General features: G+C 44.9%; 1 protein-coding gene across 1 annotated transcript in view; it reads left to right on the top strand.

The window, feature by feature from the left end:
- Positions 1 to 11,000, top strand: part of LOC130150829 (potassium voltage-gated channel subfamily KQT member 1-like) — a 510,862-nt gene extending 499,862 nt beyond the window's left edge. Inside the window, exon 17 of the mRNA XM_056342106.1 lies at positions 9,685 to 11,000. Coding sequence (XP_056198081.1) covers positions 9,685 to 9,840 — 156 coding nt within the window. The 3' untranslated portion in view covers positions 9,841 to 11,000. The remainder of the gene's footprint in view (positions 1 to 9,684) is intronic.
- Positions 11,001 to 15,127: the final 4,127 nt, after the last annotated feature.

The following is a 15,127-nucleotide window of genomic DNA, read 5'->3' as shown; positions in this document are numbered from 1 at the left end:
TCCCATGCAGAGTCGAGAAGAAATAAGGGCAGAAGTTTTCATTCACCCTTTTCAACAGTGCACAGTACAAATGTATGGTTTTCACTTTCCCTTAGATCAAGCTTACTTCATCACTTTTACTGAAATAGGGCACATCAAAATGAGTGACCAGGCACAGGTTCGCCTGGAATAACGAAAGGCATGTCGTAGGCTTCATTTCCTGACATCAGCACAAATTCGTGCACAGCCCAGCCCTTAGTTTTGCTACATACAGGGTCTGGCTGAAATGCTGTGAAGATTCTCTCGCAGAGCTGAAAACAGAAGCCCAGATGGTGGTCTCCCAGTGACACCCTCTGATCTCCAGACAATCATCTTTTTGCTTCCCAACTATTTTTTTTTTCCCCTGCCATGACCACCATGCCACACTTCCAGCCTTGCCCTGCCATGTCCACGTCAACCCTCAAAAAGCCAATGGTAGGAAAGACAAAGGAGCACCACCGTCTTCTCTCCTCCTGTCTGCTTCCAACAGGGACTGATCTTTTTTCCAGTACAGCATCCTTCTTTCCTACAGCAAACATTTCAGTCCCTATTTTAGATTACTCTTATCTTTTGTAGGTTTGTGTCTTCCCTTTTTGTATCAAGACTCAAACCTATCCAATTTGTGATTTCATGTCAGAAAGATAAGAAATGGCCGATTATTTGATCCTTGTGGTTAACAAACTTTGAGGAGGCTCATCCAGGAGGTGACTTGTCCTCAATGCAAGAAGGCTGTGCTGGGGAGTAGGCTGGATTCAGGTTTACGAGACTTGGGTTTATGAAGTGCTGGTCTAGTCCTACAAGAACTGCCTGGAACTTTTCTAGTACCTACATGTCTTGCTATCTAGATCACCATCACCATAATGCCAGCGCTCCTCCCAATAATAACACTCCCTCCCTCCCTTTCTCTTTGCCTTTCATGCCAATCTATAAGATGGACTGATAAATTGAAGTAAAGCTTTGGGTGTGTGAGTGTCAATGGAGGGCAGCTGTGTATCAGTACCTGTAATAAAGTATACAAAGCTACCTCGTCGTACACAGTCTATCAGCTGTGCTAACTAGATGCTGCCTTAGCCAGGTGCCAGGTCAATGGGCTTGGATTAAGGGAATTCGCTCACTGATTTCAGTATCGGTAAGTAATCCTTGCAGCTAAGCCAAGGAGAAACAAACCAGCTGCAGCACAGTCCGAAGTGTCCTCCCCATTACAGGACCTGGTGAAGCCTATCTACCCATGAGGCTGGTGGGGTTAGATTTTGCTTTCATGGAGGAGGATTTAATAGAGCTCAAAAAAGCAAAAGTAAAGGCAAAATAATCAGAGCATAGAAGGCTCGATACCATCTCTTCAAAGGGTTAGGTGAGGCGCAAACACTGAGTTCATCACACCCATCTGAAACGCTGAGCTTATCGCATCCATCTAGTGTAAAGACTAAGGTCACTTCTTTCTCAGTGTTCCTTTGGCACCACTTAAATACTCAGTGCTGCATTTTCTTTTTCGTGTTTCTCTCTGTCCAGTATGGTTTAGCGATTTAAAAATTAAATTAAATTAATCAGCATCTTGGAGCGTAAGTTCCAAGGCTGCTTTATTGTGAAATTAGGGTGTGACTCACAGTAGCTGCATATCCACCTTTGAGGCTGGACTAGCTTTGTTATTTTTGTGTGTTGTTTCTTTCCATGCTGGTTTTGCAGCAGGACTTGTAGCCACACAATATAAGGAGCTGAGAAATGGCAGTGCGTCATCCAGGGTGTGGCTGAGGAGCGATGTCGCAAAGAGAGATGGCAAGATTACAGGGAGGATCTGAGCAGGATCTGGAGGAGGGTGAAGACTGAAACGTCCTGCAACAACAAAAATAACCATTTATGTATGTAAATCAGGAGTAAGAGAGTTCTGCAAAGTCTGATTTACCTACCAGGGGAAAATCAGGGGGAAAAACCAAACCTTTCAAAGCACCGGCTGCAAATAGACACACAGGTGCATGTGCAAATAGCTAAAATGAGACAAACTCCAGCAGCAGTTACTCACCGCCAGCAGCCAAGCGCTGCTGCACCACGGTGGCTGTGGAAAGTTACTGTGCTGTCCACTCAAAGTGTGTCACCACTCGAATTTCTTCAGCTAGCAACAAGTACTTCTGGGAGCAGTAGAAATTATGCTGCCTGGTTTCCTGTGGCTCTGTATTTTGTGGTTGATTATCCGAGGCTAATAAGGGGCAAGAGCTGAATAAAGCTTTTCCTGTGGTCAGGGCATCCTGTGTGGATTCTCCGGGGTCTAATAAAACAGTTCACCTTCCTCTTCTGCCCTTCCTTCAATGAGGCACTAATTTGGATGTCTGTCTTCTGCACAAGTACCGGTCTTTCAGAAATTTGTCCAAACTTTTTATCTGTATGGACTCTGTCTCTCTGGTAAATGTGTCTGAAGCTGGCCAGCTTACTCCAAAGCTGCTGTGGCAACGTATACACAGATACACCATCAGCTAAACCTCACTTGCTTAGGAAGCCAGGATTCATTTAAAAATAAAATAAAATCACACCTTCCCTGAAGCAGTGACACTGCTAACATAATCTGCGTACTGACCAGGCCTGCTTTAGCAACCCAGGGCTGAAGTCTTGACAGTTACTTAGTGATTAAGCAAATGGCATCTTACACCAGAAGCAGCAACCATGGACACAGGTCTTGCTGCAGAGGTTCCTCAGTGCAACTGTGGCATGGGAAATATAAAAATATAATGCTCACCAAAAGGGTACTGACAGGAAATACCCCGGGAACTAAGTGCAGAGGGATAGACGTTTGTGTTTTCATTTAAACAGGAAAGGTAGATGGAAAACAAAATAAATGAAGCTATACTTAAAATAAAGATTACTATATACTAGGCCACCAAAGGTTATAACACCTGACCTAAGAATGGGTGGGGATGTTTGGGATAAAGGAAGGGAGGCCTGGAAAATTGTGGACTTATCTAGATAAGTTTCATGGAATGAAAATAAACAACTGATATCTGCTAAGGGCTACACGGAATAAGTCAAACAAGGCTGTTGGTTTATATATATTTTGATGTTCATGGAGAATTGGGTCTGCCAGAAGAACAGGCTGTCATGGAGGTGAGGTTTGTGTAGCTTCTACTCATGTATCTGCTTACTGGACCTTTGAGGTTAGTGGCAAAAGCTCCCATTGACGGAAGCTGGTCTTTCTGCACTGTTTGCACCCTCAGCAGAATGAAGCGAGGAGCTGCATGGCTCAGTGTTGGGGCAAGGAGTGCTGGCAGTTGGCTATGAGACATTGACATACCACAGTGAGATGTTTCCCTGTGTGCGTGCCACCTGGCAACCTTGCTTTGGGATACAGCATCGGTTTAGGATTGAGGCCAATTCCAAATCTGTTACAACTCATCCCAACACCAGTCAGTTAATGGAAGCCTGTTCATCAAAGCCCTCTTCTTGTTGTTGTTGTTGTTGTTTTTAGAGGAGAGAGAAGCTGCTAGTTCTCTGCTGGTGTGAATGCCAAAGTCACTTCATGAGACTCCTCAGAGACTTAAAAAATGCTGGTGTAGGTATATTTTTGTGCAGATGCGTGTATAAGTACTTTAGGAGACTCCAAAAGCTTATCCTGAAAGGTATAGTCTTGCACACTGTTGACCATTCTGGCTCCAGTCCAGCAAAGCACTTAAATATTTGGTGAACTCAGCAAGGCTCTTCACATGCTTCAAGCTAACACATCCATAAGCACTTTGTTGGACCAAGCTCACAGAGGCTGCACTAGAGCGGCACCTTGCACAAGAGAGATCTTTCCAAACTAGTTGCGGTATCTATGGCTGGTGTGACTATTTGCTTCCTCACAGACAGCTACCAATAGGCTACATCAACATGTGCATTGTCTGGCCATGCTAAAAAAAAAAAAAAAAATTCAGTGGCTTCAGCATTTCACCTTGGTGAAATTTCTCTACCAGGCGACAAGCAAGGTGAGAAGGAGCCAGCTTTGCATGCGGTGCTGTAGAGAAAAGATTTCCCTCCCCAGAATCAGCAGTCCCTGGACAGCAATAAATCCACTCAGGGACATGCTAAAAAATAAAGCTATTCCTAAAATAAACAATTCAGACCAAACTGTATGCTAGGCAATTACTAAGTTTGAATAATTGGGTGTATGCAGAGAGAAGCTACAAGACCAGATGTGCAATATAAAGCTAAACATAGGCTTTACAGGATCTAATCAAATCAGTCCACCATCTGGTATGAGAAGAAAAATCGTGTGACAGCCTTGGTCAACAGGAGAAAATGGCACAAATTTCTGGATAACAAGCTTAAGCTAAATCAATATGTTACACGAGCCAGAAATGGACGCATCCATAAAATGGATTGCAACTAGTTCAGCACATCTGATTTTACTAAATACCATTTTCTACTATGAACTAGACCTTAGGTGACCTATCACAGATAACAAGCTGGGAATATTTGGAAATAAGTACGTGCAGGTAGAATAGCTCATGGCAGACAAAGGTTCACATGCACTCTTCTCTCCACACAAAATAAATCCTACCCATCAGATGACTCTTTTTCAAGCAGTTGGTGTTAAAGCCCTCAAATCAAGTGTTTCTAAGCCAGATCTGCAGTGAGTGGATCCTGCTTCATTTTAGCTACCTTGGGAGCCAGGACCTGTAGCAAGGGCTGGAAACAGAGGAAACTGGAGTGGTGGGGGGTGGGTGGTATGACTACGTGGTGGTAAACGTGTCAGCCCAGAGTTGGACCAAGAAGGAGTGTTCAGTGGGCTGAGCTGAGGACTCTGGTGGTTTGGAAACCCTGGGCTGCGATGTTGTATTTGTATGGCCACGGCAGCTCTGGCCCCAGATGTGGTTGACTTTGCAGTGTCAGTGGAAATATCTGGAAAATATCACATAACACCTTGCAGAGACTCTGTGAATGCCCTTGCTTGCCTCCGGTGGCCCACTATGCTTTGGTGGCTTTTGGTCATGTGTACTTAGGTGTGCACTTTGTTGTGGGATGAGGGCTACATGTCGAGGAGAGGAAGCCTGGATGTCTTGTGGGGCTTCCAGAATCAAAACACCCATTGTACAGTGACTTTGATAGCAGGGGCTCAAAGATGCAGTGGCTTTTTCCAGTCCCCACCCCGCCATGACACCTTGGGCTGTCCTGTGGGCACAGCTTCATAGTTTTTCCCACTTGAGTGAAGCAAACAGGAAGACAAAGTCAATCCAGCTTAACCAAAAGCAGAACTTGCTGTTGCTCCATGACATTTTGATTGGTAACACAATTTGGGCTGTCTTCTCTCCCTCCTCCATTTCGTGCTGCATCCCTGGTACCAGCAGCCCAGACATGTTGCAGACAACTGCACAAAGGCTGTACAGCTCAGCCATTTTGATCAGTTTATGTAGGACCTCTATAGGCATAGCCTTAAGGAGGTGACAGCAACTTTATTTGATTTATGGGGTTTAGCTTTTGATACAAAGCTCCACCTACTTAGCAACATATGAGCATGTTTGTGGGTTTACAGATTTACTTCAGTGCTCCAGCAGACCATCTTCCCGTTCTGCTACTCCTCTGGAAATAGTCCAAGTCAGTGTGTTGTGCACATAATTGATACTTGCTTTCCCAGCCTCCAGAAATCATATTAAAAAGATAGACAAAAATGGGGATGGGGGGGGGGGGGGGGGGGCGCGTTTTTCTGGCTTAAAGTAAGAGGATTTGGGGGAGACCATGTGGCTAACCAACTGAGTTTTCCACACATGCGTTTTGTTTATGGTGTGCATGTGCAAAACATGTCAGGAAAAAGCTCTCAGGGGAGCTAGGAATCTGTCCAGCATGCGGCAAATCCCCAGCACGATCCAGCCCTCCTCTCCCATGCCGCTGCCACTCCTAGGGTCCCCTTCCCCACTGAGGAAGGAGCCCACCGAGGTAAAAAGAGGTATTTAGAGATGCCGGCTTTCACAAACAGAGGCTCAAAAGCAACATCAAACAGCACATAGGTACTGAAAGCCAACCTGGCGGTCCAGGTGAAGGGCAGGGATACCCTGCATCCCAGAGGCTGAGTGACCCAGTTCCCCTTCATGCTTGCTGTGACTCACTGGAGCTGGCTGCAAGACATTTTCTTTGTCTAACAGCCCTGCATGTCACCATGGAGTCCAGCCCCCTTTCATGGGGGGATGTTAAAATGAATATATATTTCAACACTCCTTCAGCTCACCTCATAGCCCCAATAACAACAGTGTAATATTTTAAACTGCTTTTGCAAGTCTCCTTTCTACAGGGCAGTTGAAAGGATATAAAAGCATTTTAACAATTTTATAGATTGTCTCCGGAGCGCTTTTGTGATGTGGGAGAACAGAAGTTTTGTTGCCATTTGCCCGTGGACAGCTGCCAAACTCACCTGTCTCCACTGAGCCTGTGAGGGCCATATCACATCTCTCTGGAAACTGCAGCCAGCCCTGGATGGCTTCTCACTTTACTCAGCTGAAAAACACGTTGCACAATTTAACCCTTTGCCCACATGCTTGCCTGGGTGCGTTGCTCAAAACGGGCGATTTGTTCGGTTTGGGCTTAAGGAAAGTAATAGCTGCTGGGTGGTTTTGGAGAAACCTAAAACCAGGACTGTTTTGTGAAAAGCTTTCACCCATGTGAAAAGTCTTCTAACCCTGCGAGTCATCCTACTGACTTCAGTGAAGCCTTGAAGTGCCCACAGCTCTCCTTTTGTCACTCCTTAATCACAGCTAACCAGCCTCTAAATCTGACCCCTTTTTAATAGGCTCCGATTTGACGAGGTACTTAAGAATTTGTCTTTCTGACCGAAGCTTTACCATTCTAGTTGCATGTTGAAAGTAAGGCATATTTTTAGAGCACCTGAATCCAGAAAGTGGTGGCTTGAGCCTGTGTATAAAATACAAAGCTAAGGATTAGGAGAGATCTGCCACTGGCCACATCTTCTTCTGGACTGCTTAATTTTGCAGGATCCTGCTTCTAATTTCAAAAATTATCATTAAAACCTTCCCATGTACACAGTTGACACAGGACAACTGAGCAGCTTCGTTTGTTAATGTTCAGGCAATGTATGCAGATCCCTGTGTGGCAGGTGTGACAGAAGTGTAATCTACTCCCTTATGTATGAATTTCTCATTTTCCCTCCCTACAAATGAATATTTATATTTTCCACCCCCCTCTTCTCCTGGAAAGAAAAGTGCCTAAAATTATTCCCCATCACATTCTTTCACCGAGCTGGCAAAATACAGAGAAATACAGCAAGTTTAAATGATATAGAATATGCAGGCATAGCTTATCTAAGATGAAGCATGCAGATCAAAATCAACAAAGCCTCACAAAAGAAAGCCCCAGAAGATCTTTCATCTGCCTGATCCCAATTCCCTGCCTACACTTCTTTTTACCCTACTCTAATGTATTAGTTCTGCTTTAGTTTCTGCTCCGTGCAACATTTCTGCTTAAGAAAGATTCTGTTGAGTCATTACCAGCATCAGCCAAACAGGCTTTTCAAGAATGGAGGCGAAAATAAAGGCTGTGGTTTTTAAATTAATTCCATGCTGCTTAACCCTTAAACCACTAGTGACTTCCAGACTTCCAACCAAGTTAATGCTGAGCAGAGTATGTAGCTGTGGTTCCCAAGATGAGAGCACTGTCAGTGCTGCTGTCTGTGACCACACCAGAGGCAGAGACCTGCCCCAGCAGCACCGACCACTCTCTCCCAGCAGCTCGTCAGGTATGGGAAAAGGCAGAGATGTTCCTGGCAGCGTGGGGTCAGGCTGGCCGGGAGGTGGCTGCATCTCTACCAGACACAGCCTTTGCCAGTTCCCTTCTGCTCGATCAAAGAGCATCAGTATCTACCCGAGTTGCTGTTCAGCTGTGACTCATCCCAAAACCAGGCTTGGCAGCACTGTCCCACACCTGGGTGGGCTGCAGTGAGCAGTCTCCATCCTCCCGCGCCCACACACCAGGTCACTGCTCAGGCAGTGCCGGCCATGCACTTGAAAGCAGAAATCATAGTAAAGGGCTATGCTGCCTCACTCATGCTCTAAATACTCCCTCCTTGCTTCTTGAAAATACTGCCCCAGATAACCCGCACCCACTCCGTAGCAGAGGCAGGGAGAAGGGCTTTTCTACTAGAAGACAGTAGCCATGAAAGTAGGAATGAGAGGTGAGCACATCTCTCCCACCGTGAGCTGGGAGAGATACTCCACTCCTCCTTCCCCCCAGTAGGCTGTATACAGGAGACAATAATGGTTGCCAAAATGATACAACTTCAATAAGCTCCTGGTACCTTGAGGTTTGAGGGGCCCCCAGAGGAGCCGACACTTGGAGTGAGAAAAGGCAGAGGAGGGGAAAGCGGATAAGGATTTTCTTTGCCTTAGTTTTTAAAGCAATCTCAGCTTGCTAAACTTTCAGTCCATGCTGTGAATGACTATTTTCAGTTATCTTTGCACAGAAAAAGGCTGAAATCCTTCTCTCTCTCATTCTCTCTGTCTCCCTTTTTAATGAAAGCTCAGTTTAGATCTGATATCACTTTAAAAGGTTTGCTATCAAAGTTTATTAGACCCACTGGGACAGATCACGGTTTTCAGAGGCTCAGAGTTTCACAGCAGATAACTGTAAAGTGAACCATCCAATGTTCTTCAAAATGCTCATTTTTCTTGAGCTCATCTATTACACAAAGCTGCACTGTATTCAAGCATCATTAGAAGCGTTCCCAGTTGCTTACATGATGCTGGCCATAGTTTTGCCGTTAGAGCAAGCTGGAGCAGTCGGCCAACCCCAGCCTGTCCCACAGCCTGATGCTAAGGGGAGCTGGATGCCACTTGCAGTGAAGGGAAGCCCTGCCCACACAGTGGGATAATGTCTGCTCAGCACTCCTAGAAAAGGCCAGAATTTCAAACAAGCAGTAAGATGTATGAGAGCAGTCTCCCTTTAAAAATCCAGATTTGCCTTTCCCTGCTTAAAAATAACTAGGACAGGCGACTCTGCTGAGGGACTATGCCTGAGAAATTTCAGCTGGAAAGCAAAGAAACAAGAGGAGGGATTAACATGTCAAGCTTCCTATAGAGCAGTTGTTCTTTTTTTTTAACGAAGTCATTGGTATTATTATGTGGTTTTTAGTAGGCTATCCTCCTAACAATGCATGGGAATAAACACCATATCTGGTGGGATCTCTGACTGTAACATGTATCATGGAGGCATCTATTTACAGTGCGAAGGGAGGGGAGCTATTTCATTTCCCAAGACAGTCATGGAAAGCATGATGTCCTGCAACTAAGGGTGGTGAAGCACTGGGAGAGGTAGTGGGAAAAAAACATTCACGATAAACCGAAGAGTAAAAGGGAGTTTCAGGGCAGATATTTACAGGATGTATCATCACTGGAAGAATTTGGCAAACCTGAGAAGAGGCTGAGAGACAAAATGGCTGACTCAAGCAGTCCAGTCCTCAGGCCATCAGTGTCCTGTCCTGCTGCCACTTCACATGGCTTTACACCTTTCCCTGTGATTTCATAATGTCATTCAATCTTTCCAGAGCAACAGGCTGGAAAAACCTCAGTGGAGCTGGTGGTTCTTGGATGCCCATGCTCCCTGCCAGGCTTTATCCATCCAGAGCTTTTGGCCAGCGAATGCCTCTCACCAGCAGTATGTACAACCATTTGACAGCTCGTCTGCTTTCTGATTCCTTAACAGGTCACACAGATGGACCAGAAGCTAGATGACATCCTGAACACCCTCCAGGCTCAGTTTGGGGATCAGCCACACGCACAGATGTCAGGGCCAGCCACCCCACCCATCAGACAGCTACAGACAACCTCGGATTCCCCCCCAGTGAACCAGAAAAATTGAAAGCCAGAGGACAGCCACATGTCCCTCTCTCATTCTTCTATGTCCGATTATTTTCAAGCCTTGATGCCTCAGGATTTGACAGTGTCATGGGTGAAATGAAATATTCTGCTGTAGTAGATTAAAAAATGACAAGCGGCGAGAAGCCAGCCCCAACCCTAGGAGAGCACAGAAGTTTTGCACCTGTTTCATTAGCCATCATTAGCTAACCTCTGCCAGCCTCTGGCGGTCCCGTGCAGCTAGCCCCATGTAGGCTGGCTGCACACGCACAGGGCGTGCTGTTGAGGTAAGCATCCGAGCAGGGGTTAGGATGACCCATCCGTGGGCACGGAAGGGGAAAAGGACTGGATTTTTGGCATTTAATCACTAAGTTTAATGCTCACAGCATGCCCAAAAGGGGGAAAAGAGCCAGCATTTGAACATGAAACAAATGGAAATCAGTGAACAGGAAAATTAAACAGCATGTTTTGACTTCTACCAAGCAGTGAGGATCATAAGAAGGGCAGATTTATATGCTAGTGCAAATGACAAAGTAAAGACAACAGGCTACTGATTAAAAATATGGAAGTGTACACAGGCTGGTTGACATATGAAAGACTGAAGCAAAGACTTCAGCTAATTAAAGCAAAGGGTTGCAAATGAGATGAGATGCATGTTGGAACAGACAGGCAAGAGAGATAGTATCTGCGTAGGCTTACTGCACAAGAACACTGTAATAGCTATCAGCTACGCTGATGACTGTTATGCAAAATGTTCTCAAGCTTTTACCTTCATTCAGCAGTGGTTGTTGACTGCAGTTGCCTTAATTTTAACCTAAGAAACTCGCACGGTAATTGGTTGTGAAATATCTGTAAAGCTCGGTTCAAGTCACTGAGTAACTGGGTGCTGCAGGAGGGCTGCAGCTGTGATTGAGAATGGCAGCTTTCTTAAAGAAAACAGAAATACACATACCATTGATGAAAGTTAATCGCTGTTTAAATAAACTGCTGTATGTAATTTTAAATGCTAGGGTGTGTTTTTTTTACTTGTAATCTGGTTGTAAATTGAGTGCATATGCTGGCTGATACACTGTCACTGTGAAATGGATCTTACCTGGCACCCCAGAAAAGGGATGATATAACATTGTTGCTAAATATGTAAATAACAAACCGAGCTAAAAAGGGTGCAGTTTTATTTACTCAAATCTTTTTAATATATTTGCATAACCAACCATTTGAATGAGCAGAACTCTGCAGAGCAAAGACCTGATTCCTGGGAAATCCTAAATATATTCTATTCCCACTCATATCCATGGAAGCAAAGCTGCACTGCATTTAAAAGCAACCTGAAAGACTGGTCCCTTAATAAGCATTTATTTGGACCAATGACTGGTCCATTTCAATGTAATCAAATTAGCTTCTAACTATTACCTGTCCCTTTAAAATTCTTTCCCAGGTTTGTGTGTCTGGGAATTCAAGCTTGGAAAGAGCACAATGAGACTGATTCCAATCTTTAGATTGCAGGCGCGTCTTAGACAGAATATTAATGATGTGTGAGAGGCAATAAAAAAAAAAAAAAAAGCAATGTGGTTTTAATTAAATCAGCTGACAAGCCGCCGTTCCATCTTGTCTGATTACTACAGAGTTACTGAACATGACCAAATACAGCATGTAACATGGGAAAACGGTAAATAATCATTGTCAGAGCAGAGTTGCTCCTGACTTTCAGTCAGGGTCATGAGCTTCTGCGATGGTCCTCACTGACTCTGGCCACTCACAGCTAAACGGACAACTGGACACCAAAGGTAGGTACCGTTTCATCAGCCAGAGGTAAAAAATCTCCATGGAGATCCTGTTGCCACAGAGGTTCAGAAGACAAGCCGTGCAGCTTTCACCAGAAGGGCTCAGGGACTTCTGTGGCCAACACAAGGTGAAACTTCCTTGTTGTACACTGCAGATGTTTGTGTGAGGAGAATGCGTGGTCACTTTTGGTGATCCAAGGAATGCAACAGTATTTTACTTACTAATGAATCTCAATAGCAGTGTTAAAGCACTACACGTACAGTTAACACCTACTACGCTGAAGTGCCTGGAAAACACACCAAACACCCTTCCCCAGAAAATTCAGTTAAATAAAATACAGGTGGTCTCAGCTACAGAGTGTCAGAAGGGATGAGTGGGTAGGAGGAAAGGATGAAGAGGCACATAGTGGTCCCTTTAGAAAAAAATAATGTGTGTGTGTTCACATGTCTGTTTTTTTAAAAACACAAGCCAAAGTATCCCCAGGAAGACTTTGGTGAGGCCAGAGCCTAAGCCGTTAAGGGTCTGACATTCCAGCAGTGCTGGCCATACATCCACTTCCCAGCTGGCCACTGCAAACACTGCAGTGCGGCACAACATGTAGAGACAGCACCGTCAACACGTGACTGCGACCTTCGCTATTGCCACAACGGAGAGATAAGGGTGTGGTCTGAACAAATTGCAGTGAGGAAGGAAGAAGACTGGTGAGAGACACCCATTTTCATACCACATGATGAGATTAATGGTAAAAATATAAAAGCAATGTAGCTCAGTCTTACTTAAGTAAACCTCCACACCCACAGCTAAGACAAGTTTTGCCATCTAGCAAAATCTTTCTGGTTGCCCAGGGATAAAAGTATCCTGGAGTAGCACTGATGTGACCATGTGGTAATACTACCTGACCCTTCTTCTGAGATGAGATAGTTTTGCACAGTGAACAGGCTGCATATTAATACATTTGCATGTCATGAGTGTTTTGAGTGCCCCTCTACCAAGGTGCTATCAGCAAACATTCAGCAGCAAGCTACGATTTCCCAGGGCAAGAACTGGCTTCTACTCAGTGTGTTTTTGTCAGGCATTACCATCCGCTAAGCAAGCAGTAATAGCATCAGATCTAGATAATTGTGTATGTAGAAACAATGAAATGGAAAGAGTAGGGAAGAAGCATAGGGATGAGCCTCAGGAAACTCCAAAGTGCTGAGGAGTCCCCTTGCAATCACAAGTCCTGTGAAGTCATGCGATGATCTAGTCCATCAAGGAACAGCATCAGAAGACCATCAGGTGCACCATATCAGGTTTTGTTAACTTTGCTAAGTGTAGTACGGATTTGTTGGATGAAACACCACCAAAAGTGTCTTCTGGAAGAGTTCGAAGGGAAACTTTCCATAATTCTTGCATGTGATTGGAAAAAAAATAATTTTTCATAAAAATTACACGCTCCCACAGTTTACTTCCTTGATCCAACTACCTGACTTGCCTGAGCTTCCCCTGACAGGCTGGAATCCTCCAGGGAATAAATATGCAGCATAGCTGCAGAGGAAAGTTTGACTCCTACATGTGCCATTATTTAAACAGTTATGTGAAATCCTGTTGGAAGATTATTAGCAAAGGTCTTGTCCAAAACTCTGACTTCTCTCAGGTTCATTAAAAAGAAGAGAGCAAAGGTGGATTCTGCCTGTGCATTATCTTTCTGAAATTTTTATCATAGAACCCTAGAATGGTTTGGTTGGCAAGGACCTTTAAAGATATCTAAACCAACACCCCTGCCATAGGCAGGGAGATCTTTCACTAGATCAGGTTGCTGAAAGCCCTGTCCAACCTGACTTTGAACACTTCCAATGATGGGGCATCCACAACTTCCTTACAATCTAAATCTATCCTCTTTCCGTTTAAAGCTATTACCCCTTGTCCTGTTACTACGGGCCCTGGTAAAAATCTGTCCCCATGCTTCTTATAAGACCCCTTTATCTACTGAAAGGCCACAATAAGGTCTTTCCGGAGAATTCTCTTCTCCAGGCTGAACAACCCCAACTCTCTCAGACTTTGTCCATAGGACAGGTGTTCCAGCCCTCTGACCATTTTTTGTGGCCCTTCTCTGAACTCCCCTTAGTCCATATTTTTCTTGTACTGGGGGCCCCAGTGCTAGATGCAGCACTCCAGATGGGGTCTCAGAAGAGCAGAGCAGAGGGGGTGAATCACCTCCCTTGACCTGCTGGCCGTGCTTCTTTTTATGCAGCCTAGAATTTCTGGGCTGCAAGCACACAGTGCTGGCTCACATCCAATTTTACATGCACCAGTATGCCCAAGTCCTTCTCCACAGAGCTGGTCTCAGTCAATTCATCACCCAGTCCATACTGGTGCTGAGGATTAGCCCAATACATGTGCAGGACCTTGTACTTGGCATTGGTGGACTTCATGAGGTTCACATGGGACCACTCCTCAAGCCTGTCAAGGCCCTTCTGGATGGCATCCCTTCCCTCAAGCGTATCAACAGCACCACCCTAACCCTAACCCTAACCCTAACCCTAACCCTGGTGTGATCCACAAACTTGCTAAGGGTGCACTCAATCCCACTATGTCATTAGTGAAGATGTTAAATAGTATTGGTCCCAATACAGACTCTTGAGGGACATCACTCATCACCAATTTCCACTCCAACATTGAGCTGTTAACTGAAACTCTGGATGCAACCATCCAGCCAATTCCTTATCCTAATATTCCATCCATATCTCTCCAATTTACAGGTAGGAAAGTTATGGGGGAGCCTCCATTGTAGAGGACCACTAGATTAGTCAGGCATGATTTGCCCTTGGTGAAGCCACGTTGGCTGTCTCTAACCTCCTCCTTGTCTTCCATATGCTTCAATATAACTTCCAGGAGAATCTGTTCCATGATTTTACTGGGCACTAAGGTGAGGCTGACTGGTCAGCAGTTCTCAGGGTCCTCCATATTTCCCTTTGTAAAAGTGGATGTGAAATCAAGTGTTCACTCTCAGTGGTGGCTCTAACATGACACCAAATTACAGAAAATATTGCCAGGGAAGTCCCTTTGTGTGGTTTCATTTCTATTTCTACTAACATTACTGCACTGATATTTATCCTATTAACTTCTCCATGACGGGATTCCAGCAGACACATCACACCCAGCTGCTGAACAGAGTACATTCAGCAAGCTCATTCCTACAGCAGCTCTTCTCACAATAACACCATGAATTAACGTAGCCCAATGAAGTTATCTGCACTGTGCAGCCAGGTCTGCAATGGTCCCACATTGTCTTTTAAGTCAGAACAGAGGCACAGACCAGGTGGCCAAGGTCTCTCAAGGCCACAGTATCAGCAGGGGTGGCTGTCAGGAATGCGGTTTACCAATGCATCAAAAGACAGGAGTACAGGAGATCAAGTGAAGATTAGCTATTTATTTTCAAAAAGATCACGTTTTTCTACCTGATCCAATTTCACTGTGAAGATACATGGTGTCCTCCCTTACTAAAGACACTGACACCAACCAAAACA

The sequence above is a fragment of the Falco biarmicus genome, chromosome 5 (assembly GCF_023638135.1).
Source record: "Falco biarmicus isolate bFalBia1 chromosome 5, bFalBia1.pri, whole genome shotgun sequence".
NCBI lineage: Eukaryota > Metazoa > Chordata > Aves > Falconiformes > Falconidae > Falco > Falco biarmicus.
This window is presented reverse-complemented; position numbering and strand designations above follow the sequence as displayed.